Raw genomic sequence first — 13,787 nt, 5'->3', positions numbered from 1 at the left:
ACACCATCCCTCCCCTCCCCCCCTTTAGGGGAGTACTAACATTTATTGCTATGAAGATTTACCTATAAATGTTTCACCTCTTCATATTTGGCATCTTTTCACATCTTCACGGACTTTTACTTGCCTTGCGGTAACCATTCTGTACCAGGGATAATTTGATTTCTTACACACAAATGTGACACCTAGTATAACTGGTACACTTAGTCTCTTAAGCTTAACTCTGCTCACAACGCTTGTTTTAGGGAAACGTCTTCCTGAATAACCTTTAAAAGTTATTCTTCTATTGTCCATTCAATTATCGCCCGGAACGCGATCTCTGAAATTCTCATGATGTCAACTACTGTCAAATCTTTCGGTCCCGAATTCATGTTCAGTTTATCTTATTCACTAGTCCATACTAATTTCTATTACTCTGGGGGTGTAACTTTTCCTTCTGGTAATCTTGTATGAGTCACCAACTCATTTCTCAAAATGGGGACATAACTTTATGGCTTATACTCTTTTATTGTCTCAAGGCTTGTAACTTCTTGTCATTTCCATCACTTGACTATAGAATCTGTAGTCTTGTCATATTTTGATTTACCATTATCACCCATATATCACATCTTACTCATAATGCTTTATTTACTCTCTTCTTATTCTCCGGATAATATTTTTGTCTATCACTTTATTCTGAAAACTTCAACAAAACATTCATTCACTTTTAGCTCCCCTTGCTTCATCTCACTGGCTCTTCGGAATGCCTAAGATTCTTTTTTTTACTAGGGACGAGAGCCATACAAAGGTAAATATTTATCCCTTCTAGGATTCCAATGCCAATCTTCTGAAATTTCTGAACATTCTAGTATTCATATCTGATTGTACTATTCTAGAGTGCATCATCTAGGTGTCTCACAAGGAGAACCATTACCACGTTTGCAATATCCCTCGGAAAGGTGAGATAATGATAATAATCCATCCATAATTTTGGGTTACTCTAACCCCAGCTGGATGTTGATAGCCCATCCTTTTCTTAAATTATATCTGTTAGCTCCCATAGGACATAACTGAAATGGGTGTTGTCAAGTGAATATATCTTTGTTATTGTTGAAAGTAACTCAGAATGCTTATATTTCTCTGCCTGAATTGTAAATACATATAATCTTCACTAACAGGGTACCTCGTATCCTTCTTCACCTAGCTTCTTTTACTTGTTGAAACTTGTATCTACCTTCTGATTCTCTCGTTGCTTTTTACCAAAGGGGTAGATAAATATTCATGCCTTAGGGATCCTTATCAAGAGGCTCGCACGTCGTAGTACACGCATATCTACTGAAGGCCTTACATTTACTCATCATAATCATGACACAAAATCGAGTTCCTCTGACTCAACTCTTCCACAGCCACATTCAATCTCTTACCAACTGTCTTTCTGGATGTATATGTCATTGTATAACGAATAAAATAGAACATAGGAGTTTGAATTTCTTACAACTGAGCTCTACCACACGATCTAGAGTAAGCATAAAGAGTGATAGTCCTAAATGCCCCATAGCCTCCTGTTTATAAGTGTGGTGCACAACACACCCATAAACAAAACTCTACTAGACACGGCTTATAGACTCCCTAGTACAGAACTGCTCTGATACCACTTTTGTCACGACCCAAACCGATGGGCTGCGCGGGCACCCGGTACCTTACTCAAGCGAGTACCAACATGACGTATCTTTTCGTATCATACTATCAAAGATAACTGAGCCGGAGAGGCTGCCGTGAGATAAGTAGAATACAGCGTGAAATACTAACTTATACATATGACGTACTGGCCTATAAGGCCGTACCAATATCATAAAGGTCAGGACAGAGCCCCGCCATATCAAACAATATATATTCAAATCATATTGACCAAATAGGCAACTCCGGAGCAAGTGGAGTGCACAAACACCTTCTGCTGAGCTGATAGCCTACTAGGAGAACTCTCAACCTGTCTATCGGGACCTGCGGGCATGAAACGTAGAGTCCCCAGGCAAAAGGGACGTCAGTACAAATAAAGTACCGAGTATGTAAGGCATGACAGTAGTATATAAAAGACATGAAAGAAACATGGAGTAAAGAACTCAACCTGAAATTCTGAATAGCTCTGTGAATCATGAAAATTTATAATGTCATGCATGTGCGTATAAATGCCATACCATGTATAGGTATATGCTTACATAACATCATCAAGCCTCTGAGGGCATCCGATCATATCATCTCAGCCACTGTGGGCAAAATTATCAACGTATACCAGCTGATTAAGTGGTGGTGCGTATATAACGCTGTAACCTTTTCCCATATTCGATATACATATAATATACGCGTATATAACGCCTTCTGGTCATGGATCAATATACATGTATAAATGCATAAAATGCATAAGGAATACGTTAATAAGATTTCTCGAATATCATAAAATCAATATGCCTTTCGGACAAACTTTATCAAATACGTATTTTTCTGAGACCCATGAATAGAGGATATAATAATAATTCACATAGGGAATCAATAATATAGACACCCCTAGTATTTCTATGAATATAGTCATTTATGAAAGTTGCGTATTTTGCTCGTTTCGTTTGTATCATTTGGATCATGCCAAAAAGAAAGAAGGGATAGCCTTAACATACCTTAACTCCGTTGAGTCCTTAATACCTTTCAAGAAATTCTTCAAATAACTCAATTCAATCTACCACATCATAAGGAGATTCAAATTCAGTGCTGAGTAAAGGCTAAGTCCTCAACTTAAACTAGTAGCTCGTTTACGTAAATTTGGGCAGCATCTCCCCTATAACTAGGTCCTCCTCCAATACCATATACCAACAAAAACAAGAACACAACAATAACAACATGTAAGCATCATTTTCCAACCTTATCTCCATCACAATATACCACAAAATAGCCCACACACCCTAATCACTTCATACATAAAACGACAACCAAAGTAGTGTCAAACAACTTAAAAGGATGTAATGACGAACGACCAGCCCACCATTCCGTAATTATATGGTGTTTCTCCACACAATATTTCCTCCAAAACTCCATTAAAAAGTATAAAAATATACAGCCCAAAGGCAACACGAAACATCCCACAAAACAGTCCACTACAAGTTAAATAACTAGAACTCACGATCGCCGATCACCGTCCCGTGAGTTCTAACTATTAGGAAATAAATTTATCAAAATTCCTTGATATTTAAACACTTAAATACAGAAAGTACACGTTTTCTTAACTGTGAAGTACCTTCCAAAATTCAAACTACAAAGAAAAAGAGAGGCAATATAGCGATACTTATGTCGTAGGGATCGTTTTAATGTTATCGCTTCTTGATTCTGTGCTCGGGATGATAATCTTGTTTGAAATACTATTAGAGAGATCAAGGATAAGTTTTATGGTGTTCTATGGTCAGGTTCTATGTAGAAATAAAGAGAGAGACGAGTTAAGACATATATCAACTTTTGAAAAGTCAAAAGGTGCTAGCTTGGCACCCTCTCATTCGCCCATTTTCCGACGTTTATATCTTTTTATCCGGGAGTCGTATGAATGAACGGTTAAGTGCGTTGGAAACTACATTTCAAAACCTTAAATTTGGTATATAATATGCCCCAAAAGACCTCATATAGCACACGAAATATATTTTTCAAATATCTCGGTTACATGGCAAATCTTTAGTCGGTGTTTCCGCAACTTTAATCCGATTTTTTCCAAACTTCATATTTTCTATCCAAACATCATAGACATATTATGACTTTAAAATCATTTAAATAATGATTAAAAAGTTTCATATTCATTACGTCACCTTGGGACGCACATGGTGTAATACTCGCAAATCATAATACACATTTCAAAGCTGCTCGAGGCTTTAATCTACCGAACAGAACGTAAATTTTTAAAACAACAAGTCCGGTCGTTACATAATACATGCTAATTTTGTAGAATTTGTTTGGTGGACTCCAATTGTTATGAAATTTTGTATGTCCATAGAAAATGGCCTAGTGGCCAATACTTATTGTTTTTGTCGTGACTTTTTGTTCATTTTATGGCATTTTGGGGGTAATGAACAAGAATTTGTGATTATATCCACTTTTTACGGGTATTAGTACATGTTGATTTTATGAAAAAAATTACGGAATTCGATCGGCCTCAAATTTTGTAGGTCTATGAGAAGCGGCATACTTACCAATAATATTGCTTTCCCATGACTTTCGGGTTCATTTTATGGCGTTTTGGGGGTCATGCAATACACATTTATGATTATATCCACTTTTCGTGTGTATTAGTACATGTTGCGTTCCATAAAAAATCTCCTAGTCACTAGTTCTCATTTCTTTGCCATGACTAACGTTGCTTTTTGGCATTTCGGGTTTATTTTATAGCGTTTCGTAGTCATGCAACACGAATATATCCACTTTTTCATGTATTAATACATGCTAATTCTGTAAAAAAAAATTGATGGACTCCATTTATCTGAAATTTTATAGGTCCATAGGAAACGGTCTAGTGACTAATACTTATGGCTTTGCCATGACTTTGGGTTCATTTTATTGCGTTTTGGGATCATGCAATATGAATTTATGATTATATCCACTTTTTGTGTTTATTAGTACATGTTAATTTTATATAATTACTTTGACGAACTCTGATTGGCTTGAAATTTTATAGAACCAAAGAAAACAGTCTAGTGACCAATACTTATTGATTCTCCATATTTTCGGTTCCTTTTATGGTATTCGGGATCATGCAATATGAATTTGTGAGTATATCTAGTTTTTTGTGTGTGTTAGTACATGCCGATTCTATAGAAATTTTTTGACAGACTCCAATTGGCCTAAAATTTTGTAGGTCCATAGAAAACGGCCTGGTGACCAATATTTATTGCTTTTTCATGACTTTTGAGTTCATTTTATGGAGATTCAGGGTCATGCAACACGAATTTATGATTGTATCCACTTTTCTGTTGTATTAGTACTTTGATTCAGTAGAATTTTTCTGAAAAAAATGTTGCATTGAAAAGTTAGATTTTTCAGTAGTTGTAATTTTTTTGTTAGATGGTAAAAGTATTGTGATTTTTTTGTAAGAGAATATAATTATGCGACTTTGGTGGGGAAAAAATCATAACTATATGATCATTTGTGAAATTTACCCAATGTATTGATAACTCTATCTCCCAAAAATTAATACTTTTTTTTTTTCAAAACTCACATTTTTTTATATCCAAACTCCTACTAAGGATTTGAGTTACATACACTGATAATATAATAATTTCTTATATTATTAATGTGGTGTAATTTATTATAGTAGATTAGTTATCATTTTATCACGTCATCTCAACTGATGCTTTGTCATCGAGATTTATTTATAATTGCCTTATTATAAGTGGCTGGTTATATGAATATTTTATACCATTACTGCAAGGACTTCATTTCTATGAATAATTAACTTGTGAATTATCTATCCTCTTGATACTAACAATACCATATGGTAATTGTATTGGCGCCGGTTTCATTCGAATTAGTTGTTTCTAATTGCTCAAACAAATGATTAGTATACCACTGATGTGAGTCTATTTCGAGTAGAGTGTCAAACGAATTAATTTTTAGTGAAAATTTTGAAATAAAATTTTACTTTTAAAAAAAAATAATCTTTACATATTTAGCAGGGGCAGCTCAACAGATCTCGGGCATAAGGAGAAACCATATTCGGAGGCCCTTAATCCCAGTATAATTTCACTAGTGGGGTTTTAGGAGGGTAGTTTGTACGCAGACCTTACCCATACCCTGGAGTAGAGAGATTGTTTCCGATAGACCCTCGGCTCCCTCCCTCCAAGAACTCCCCAACTTGCTCTTGGGGTGACTCGAACTCACAACCTCTTGGTTGGAAGTGGAGAGTGCTCGCCACTAGAGCAACCCACTCTTGTCAAATATACTAATTAATGAGCCCTTATTTTTGCCTATTCCAGGACCTCTCAAGTGGGAGGATAAAGGGGATTGGTAAAGAGAAAGATGGATTGTACCTCTTCTTACCTGCAGATGAACGAGAAAAAATGAGTAAAGGATTAAGTGCACAGGAGAAAGGGCTTGATGTTTCTCTATGGCATAGAAGGCTAGCACATGCTTCTGGAGGAGCCATGAAAGAGATTCTTGGATTGCCTATTAAAAATTGTAGAAATATAATAGATAAGTGTGATATTTGTCCTTTAGCTAAATATACACGATTGCCTTTTCATTCTAGTGATAGTAAGAGTACTGAAAATTTTGAACTGAATCTGGATGTTTGGGGGCCTTATAACACTTCTACTATTGATGGCAATAAGTATTTTCTAACAATAGTTGATGACTATTCTCGTGTAACCTGGATTTTTCTGCTGAAATTCAAAAATGATGTATTCATTGTATTAAGAGATTTTTTTAAAATGGTACACACTCAATTCAGTACTATGATAAAGACAGTGAGATCAGATAATGTGGGTGAGTTTGTGAATCATAACTTCACTACTCTATTAAGAGAGTTGGGAATAGTACATCAAAGAACATGTGTCTACACTCCTCAGCAGAATGGAGTAGCTGAGAGGAAGCATAGACACATTCTTGAAGTGGAAAAGGGCTATTAGATTTCAGGGGTATATTTCTGTGAGATTTTGGGGATATTGTGTTTTGGCAGCTGTGTATATTATCAATAGACTACCTTCAGTTGTGTTACAAGGTAGATCACCTTATGAACTGTTTCATGGGAAAAGACCAATCCTGCTTCATCTGAGAACTTTGGGATGTTTGTGCTATGCTAGTGTCTTACCTAGACATGATAAGTTCAGTGCTAGGGCAGTGTTAATGGGGTATTCTAATGTTACTAAAGGATACCTTTTGTACAACTTGGAGAAAAGGGAGTTCTTTATCAACAGGGATATCACTTTCAAAGAAAGAGTCTTTCCTTTCAAAGATATTGAAGGGCCTGTTTTGCCAACTTCCTGCCAGGAAGGTGTTTTTCCTAACCATCCTTCTTATTTTGCAGATATTGATTCTAACATTCCTACTTCTATAGAATAAGCATTGCAGCCCCAGGCTTCTGTAGAGGATGATATATAAGGAACAAATATACAGTCTCATATTATGCCCACTGATGTCAATCTTCCTAGTGCCTTATCTGTTGACTATCAAGAGCAACATGATGCTTCACCTAGTTCCTCCCACACTAATATAGAGTCTAATGCTCCTCAAGACAGTACTGTACCTCATACACAAGCAAATAAGGATGAGATCTTTGAATAACCTGCTATTTACTCATCAGATACTTCAACACCTTTGAGGAGATCTGGACGAGTGACTAAACAACCATTATGGTTGACAGATTATGTAGTGCCTTTGCCAGCTAAGAAGCCTCATTCTATGGCTAACTATCTTTCATATGATCAACTATCTTCCTCTCACAAATCTTACTTGGGGGTTTTTTCAGTAATATCTGAACCTACATCTTTTTATGAAGCATGTAAGGATGCTAGGTGGATAAAAGCAATGCAGACAGAAATAGCAACATTACAAGCTAATAAAACCTGGGAGTTAGTATGTTTGCCTCCAGGGAAGACTCCCATTAGGTGTCGATGGGTGTACAAGATCAAGCTTAAAGCTGATGGAGAAATAGGAAGATTTAAAGCTAGACTAGTAGCCAAAGGCTATAGTCAAAAGGAAGGACTAGATTATAATGAAACATTCTCCCCTGTCGTTAAAGTTGCTACTGTTAGGACAATACTTTCATTAGCAGCTATGCAGAACTGACATATCCAACAGATGGATGTATACAATGCCTTTTTGCAAGGAGATCTAGATTATGAGGTTTATATGGAGCTACCACAGGGATTTTCAAGTCAGAGGGAGACAATTGGCAAATCTAAGCTAGTTTGTAGACTTGTAAAATCCCTGTATGGGTTGAAGCAGGCTAGCAGACAATGGAATTTAAAATTGACTGAAACTCTAGTGCTGTCAGCTTTCAAGCAAAGTAGTCTTGATCATTTATTGTTCATTAAACAACATCAAAGTGATATAGTGGTTATTCTTGTTTATGTTGATGATATGCTAAGTGCTGGAAATAATCAGCAACTGATACATGTAATAAACGATTCTTTGCACAAAGCATTCAAGATCAAAGACTTAGGAGAGCTAAAGTTTTTTCTTACAATGGAATTCAGCAGGTCGAGTAGAGGTATTATGGTAAATCAAAGAAAATATGCCTTGGAGATTATATCTAAGTTGGGGCTGGGAGATGCCAAACCAGCTTGGACACTTCTTGAAATTAATGTGAAGCTGACTATACTAGAGTATGACAAGCTGACAGGCAATGAAAATGATAGTGTGCTCGAAGATAAGGGGCAATATCAAAGATTAATAGGAAAGCTGTTGTACTTGACTCTAACAAGACCTGACATAGCATATACAATCCAAACACTTAGTCAGTTCCTTCAACAACCTAAAAAATCTCATTGAGATGCAGCTATGGGGGTTGCTAGGTACATAAAGAGGGAACCAGGACTAGGAGTGTTGTTCAGCAATGAGAAGTCAGACAAAATCTCTGTGTCCTGTGATGCAGACTGGGCATCATGTCCTACAACAAGAAGATCAGTATCAGGTTTTTTGGTCAAGTATGGTAAATCATTGGTCTCATGGAAATCCAAGAAGCAAAACATAGTATCAGAAAGCTCAACAGAAGCTGAATACAGGACTATGGCCAGTGCCGTCTCTGAGGCTGTTTGGTTGGTTGGACTGTTAAAAGAATTAGGAGCAACTGTAACACTGCAAGTTGATTTGTATTGTGACAACAAAGCAGCTTTGCAAATAGCTGCTAACCCAGTATATCATGAAATAACTAAACATATTGAAATAGACTGCCATTTTATCAGGGAGAAGATACAAATGGGACCGGTCAAAACAGAACATGTTGCTTCAAAAGATCAATTAGCAGACATATTGACAAAGGGATTACCAGAATACAACATGAGTCATTGACCGGCAAGCTGGGAGTACTTAATATTTTTGTACCTGCCAGCTTGAGGGGGAGTGTGAAAATAGGAGTTATGTAAATAAAGATGGCATTATTGTAAATAGTTAGTTAGTTAAGCTTGTCATTAGCTCATCTTATATATAGTGGTAGTTACTAAAACAATATAATTGGAACATTTCTTTCTTTCTCTGATAATAACAGAGTTCCTCTCTTCTTCTTCTACATTCCTTCTATCTTTCTCACATCAGTCTAGGGTTGATTCCCAAATCAACCATAGATTTACAGGTAAAAGTATGATGCATAATAAAAACTAGTAATAACCAGCTAGCTCAGCCAGCACTTTGAGTTGTGGATAATATTTCTCTCCATTTTTTAAACTCGATCGTCCACTTCACTTTATTATTTGTAAACTCGTGCACTTCACTTATTTCATTATTACAGGGTACGAAAGAAAAAGATACAACAAATTAAAAGGCGATACGTACCAAGCCTATAGTGAATTAACACATATATAGTCTATATACACATGGGATAATATGGCGAGTTTTGTGCGCAAACACAACAAATCCAACAATCACTACAATCAGCGCTGGTAGTACAAGCTCTAGTACAAGTTTTAAGACTATTAGTTTGTGGAAGTAGTCTTCTTTCGACTGTAGCGAGATCATGATCGACATTTGGTGTAGCCATCACCGATGTCCTTTCGAGCCACGAAATATTCGCTGAAATATTAACCATGATAATTATCAACGTCAAATCAAATTGATATTGAAAACAAATCACACATCAAATGTCATGTATCAAAGTATGCATTTGAAATATGAGACAATCACATACAAAGTGAATATAATTAGATAGAATTATAATATAGAGATAAAGATATATGGATACCAGCTGCTGATACGAGAAGAATAGTTAGGATGAAGCCAAGCTTATGCAACATCATGTTAGCCATTAGTTTTTCACGCTTTTAGAATTTTTTTGTGTGCATCTCATTGCTTTTCGAAAACCGTAATTTATAGACCTCCTTGAAGCGAATAAGCTCTCTAATATTTTTTCTTATTTTATAATTTTTTTAGAATGCTTTTATTTTTAGGTCATGTGCGCAGACTTCCTTTTTTTAAAAGTAAAGTAATCTGCAACTTGAACTCCATTACTCCGTCACGATATTCCAAAAGTTAATAATGATCTAATTTAAGAAGTTTGATATTTGCATTAAATTGTGCTTTCCATCACCCTATTAAAATAATGATCTTATTTGATTTTAGATCCAATATTTTCGCAAAATGCATATTAGTATTGATGATTACACGTTCCACTACATTTTCTAATATCAACTTGGCTAATTGACTATACTTCTAAACTATGCATAGTTCACTTCATTAAAAAAATATTCGTATTTTTTTTAGCTGTACACATTCTCGATGTAGGATCTTAATTGATTAATAGATGAGTTTTTCAAGTAGCTCTAATTAGTTGTGAACAAATTAAATAAAACTCTGCCAATTGCTCGTTTTTTGTTTTGTTTTTGTGGCGAGTACGTTATCTTAATTCAAATATATTTGAAATGCAAGAACCTATGGCATTGCTTCCTCAAAATTGATTAGTCGCTAGAATTAAGCAGATACGACGGAAGTCATTTTTCACGAAAAAAATATTTTCTATTAAAAATATATTTTCTTAGAAAATATTTTTTAATATGTGATTGGTTAGTGAAAATATTTATTGAAAAGCTAAATATTAAATATTAATAAAAGTATTAGCAAATGGAAGAGTTTAATGATGAATTTTTTCGCACAAAATTATGTGACACATCAAACATTTACATTGTATTTACTATATGTAGCTATACTTTCAGCAAACTTACTATTCATAGCTATATTTGAATTTTATAGCAAATTCATGAAACAAGAGATTAATTATTTTGAACTGACATAGATTAGTTGGTTAGAACGCTCGCTTAGTTAGCAGAGGTCTTAAGTTCGACTCTCAACAAGAGCATTTTATTTTTCTGTATTTCTGTATTTCACCTTAGTCGTATTCATTGCGTGAACAAATACAGTCGACACATGTTCTATCATTTGTATAAACCTATGTATACAGTCGATACAAGTTATACGCCCTTGTATTCCGCGTTGGTTACAATTGATACATGTTGTATTCATTGCGCGAATGAATACAATTGCGTGAACGAATACAGTCAGGGGCGAAGCTACATAGTTCTAAGTGTGGTCAATTGACCATCCTTCGCCGAAAAATTACACAGTATATATAAGCGAAATATTAGATTTTAGAGGTATATAACATATATTAAATACCCTTTATCGGGAAATTTTATTTTAGTTCTTTCAAGTTTGAACACCCTTGGTGAAATTTCTAGCTTCGCCACTGAATACAGTTGATACAGGTTGTATTCGTTGAACGAACAAATACAATTAACACTTATTGTATTGATTGCGTGTTTAAATACAAGTGATACAAGTCAGTAATAATCCCCCGTCAAAGAAACATGAGAAAATGACTTCTTGAAATATAACTTTCTCGGCACCAAAGTATAAAGTATGATATTCCATGACATGAGAAACCACCTATAATATGCTACTTTCTCCCCATCTCCACAAGGACAGAGCAAAAGGTAAGATCACCCAATGTTGTTTATGTTAACCGAGTTAAATGAAATAGAAATGCCCTATAATAATTCACAAATATAATTGTAAACAAAATTTTATATATTTTTTTAATAAAATACAAATTTAAGTTATACATTATATATCCTATTTTAAATATAATAAACAAATTTCGATAAAAAATAATCTCTGCTTTACAATTATTACATTACGAATCTCAATATTATATTTTCCGCATAACTTGTTTCCAAGACAAACAAACCCTAAAAGTTACTACGAATTCGTGCAAGAGTTTAGTCAAATTATTAATTACTGTATTATACTTTATGGTTACATTTTAGCTCATCATAAATTAATTTATGTTTATCAAAAATAACTTATTTAATCAATTTTTTATTAACTTTTTTAATCATAATTAGCAGTTCCAGCTCTATATAAAGGCCAGGATTGGTACAATTCAGTCAATACTCATTGAAGAAATATAAAATTGCAAATCATTTGTAAGTGAATTCTGAGAAAATATATATGGCTAAGTCTAATTGGGATATAAAACAGAACCATCTTAGTAGAATATAGCACAACTCCTAAGAAACTGATGAAACTAACTAAACACTTCCACCAAACGGGCCGAATTATTTATATTCGTCAGCCACAAAAATTTATAAAATTTGTATATTTTTGTATATTGTTGTAGGCACCTTGCTTGAAACGGCGTCACGTGACACCACTTCGTCGAATTATTTCGTATGTATAAATAATAATTAAATTAAAATATTGGGTATAAATATAAAAAATGACACTGCTTGTTGTTATAATAATTTATTCATTTGTTCCTTTTTCAAATATTGACATCGCTTAAGAAAATTCATGTGTATGCCACTATATATATATATATATATATATATATATATATATATATATATATATATATATTTTTCTCGTATTAATTTGAGAGTGTCATTTTCCCAACCTTTTAATTATAGTAAAACAGGTAAAAGTTTGCATTAATAGGTCGCCTGTTATTTCGGCGACCTACCTTTTTAAATTTTTTACTATTAACTTGCTCTTTAGGCTTCATATCTACCATATTTCACGTTCAGGTATTATGTGTTTTATGTTTTTTTTTGTTTAATAGGAAAACACTTAATACTGTTTATACCTACGCTGAAGACCTATTTGATTTAGATTATTTCACATGTTTAATCAAATATTTGTTTACATTAATTAATTTTATTAATCAAACTTAGATATTTTGGTTACCCAAAACTTAATCGTAAGAGTAATGTACTATTCCAGAAAAGAAATATGTAAGAAGAGTAATGTGCTAGTATTCCCAATGTTTCAATTTATATGAACCTATTATTTATTATTTGGGTAGTCAAACAAGATTTTCTTTGAACATATTTTTGTGCAAATACTTTTTAAATATTTTGAATTATTAACACTTGTGCATTATAATATTTTTATGTAGTTTCTAAATAGCAGGGGCGGCTCTAAGGCTTTGGGCAGTGAGACCATTGCCTTAGGCCCCCAAATTTTGAAGGCCCCAAATTTATTTTAAATTCTTATTATTATTGTTACTATTATATATTATATAATTTATATAAATAATTAGAATAAAAAAAGTGTTACAGTATATTTTTTGTTACTTGATTGAGGTTATTTTATACAATAAATTTATAAATTATGATAATTTTTTTCAAAGGTAACTGAGCGATGAAGGTCTCTAGTTACTTTAGAGACTGATATGGCACAAATAGCACACTCTTCACTACTTGTCCCTTAGAAATTATGCAATCACCTATATGTGATACCAAATTCACTTGACCATTAGGCATATACACCTTCCTACAGCTTCGGGATTCAAGTCTTTTAATATTTTGTAACATGCTTAAGTCTGATATCATATGGTTAGTTACCCCAGTGTCTATGATCCATTCTTTTCTAGCTGTATTGGCCTTAAATGATTGCATCATACCTGCCATGTTAGCCATTGTGTTCTGTAGAACATCTTTGTTCAACATCATCATGATCTGATTGTATTGATCAGTTGTGAACTGTGGTGGCCTAGGAAGCTCACTCATATGTCCCTTGTGTGTTGCTTCAATCCTTCATGCATTAGACCCTACAATATTATGGTTGTAATTCTCAGCATT

General features: G+C 34.1%; 2 protein-coding genes across 2 annotated transcripts in view; one reads left to right on the top strand and one right to left on the bottom strand.

Moving 5' to 3' along the window:
- Window positions 1-5,812: 5,812 nt before the first annotated feature.
- LOC104116999 (protein DETOXIFICATION 19-like) overlaps window positions 5,813-13,787 on the bottom strand; it is a 169,305-nt gene continuing 161,330 nt past the window's right edge. Inside the window, exon 8 of the transcript XR_011410169.1 lies at window positions 5,813-5,928. The gene's annotated coding sequence lies outside the window, so the exon portion shown is untranslated. The remainder of the gene's footprint in view (window positions 5,929-13,787) is intronic.
- Window positions 7,123-7,785, top strand: LOC138897002 (uncharacterized mitochondrial protein AtMg00820-like). The gene is made up of 2 exons (XM_070182953.1): window positions 7,123-7,234; window positions 7,301-7,785. Exons 1-2 carry the CDS (start codon window positions 7,123-7,125, stop codon window positions 7,783-7,785), a joined length of 597 nt encoding a protein of 198 aa, XP_070039054.1.

Source organism: Nicotiana tomentosiformis, chromosome 8, assembly GCF_000390325.3.
Source record: "Nicotiana tomentosiformis chromosome 8, ASM39032v3, whole genome shotgun sequence".
Classification (NCBI taxonomy): domain Eukaryota; kingdom Viridiplantae; phylum Streptophyta; class Magnoliopsida; order Solanales; family Solanaceae; genus Nicotiana; species Nicotiana tomentosiformis.
Note: the sequence above shows the minus strand (reverse complement) of the source record. Positions and strands in the feature narration are given on the sequence as shown.

What these genes read in the sequence shown, in the direction of transcription:
- LOC138897002 (XM_070182953.1), top strand. Translation starts at nt 7,123, where the DNA reads ATGCCCACTGATGTCAATCTTCCTAGTGCCTTATCTGTTGACTATCAA. An exon ending in GTCTAATGCTCCTCAAGACA is followed by an intron (nt 7,235 to 7,300) that starts GTACTGTACCTC and finishes TTTACTCATCAG; the next exon opens with ATACTTCAACACCTTTGAGG.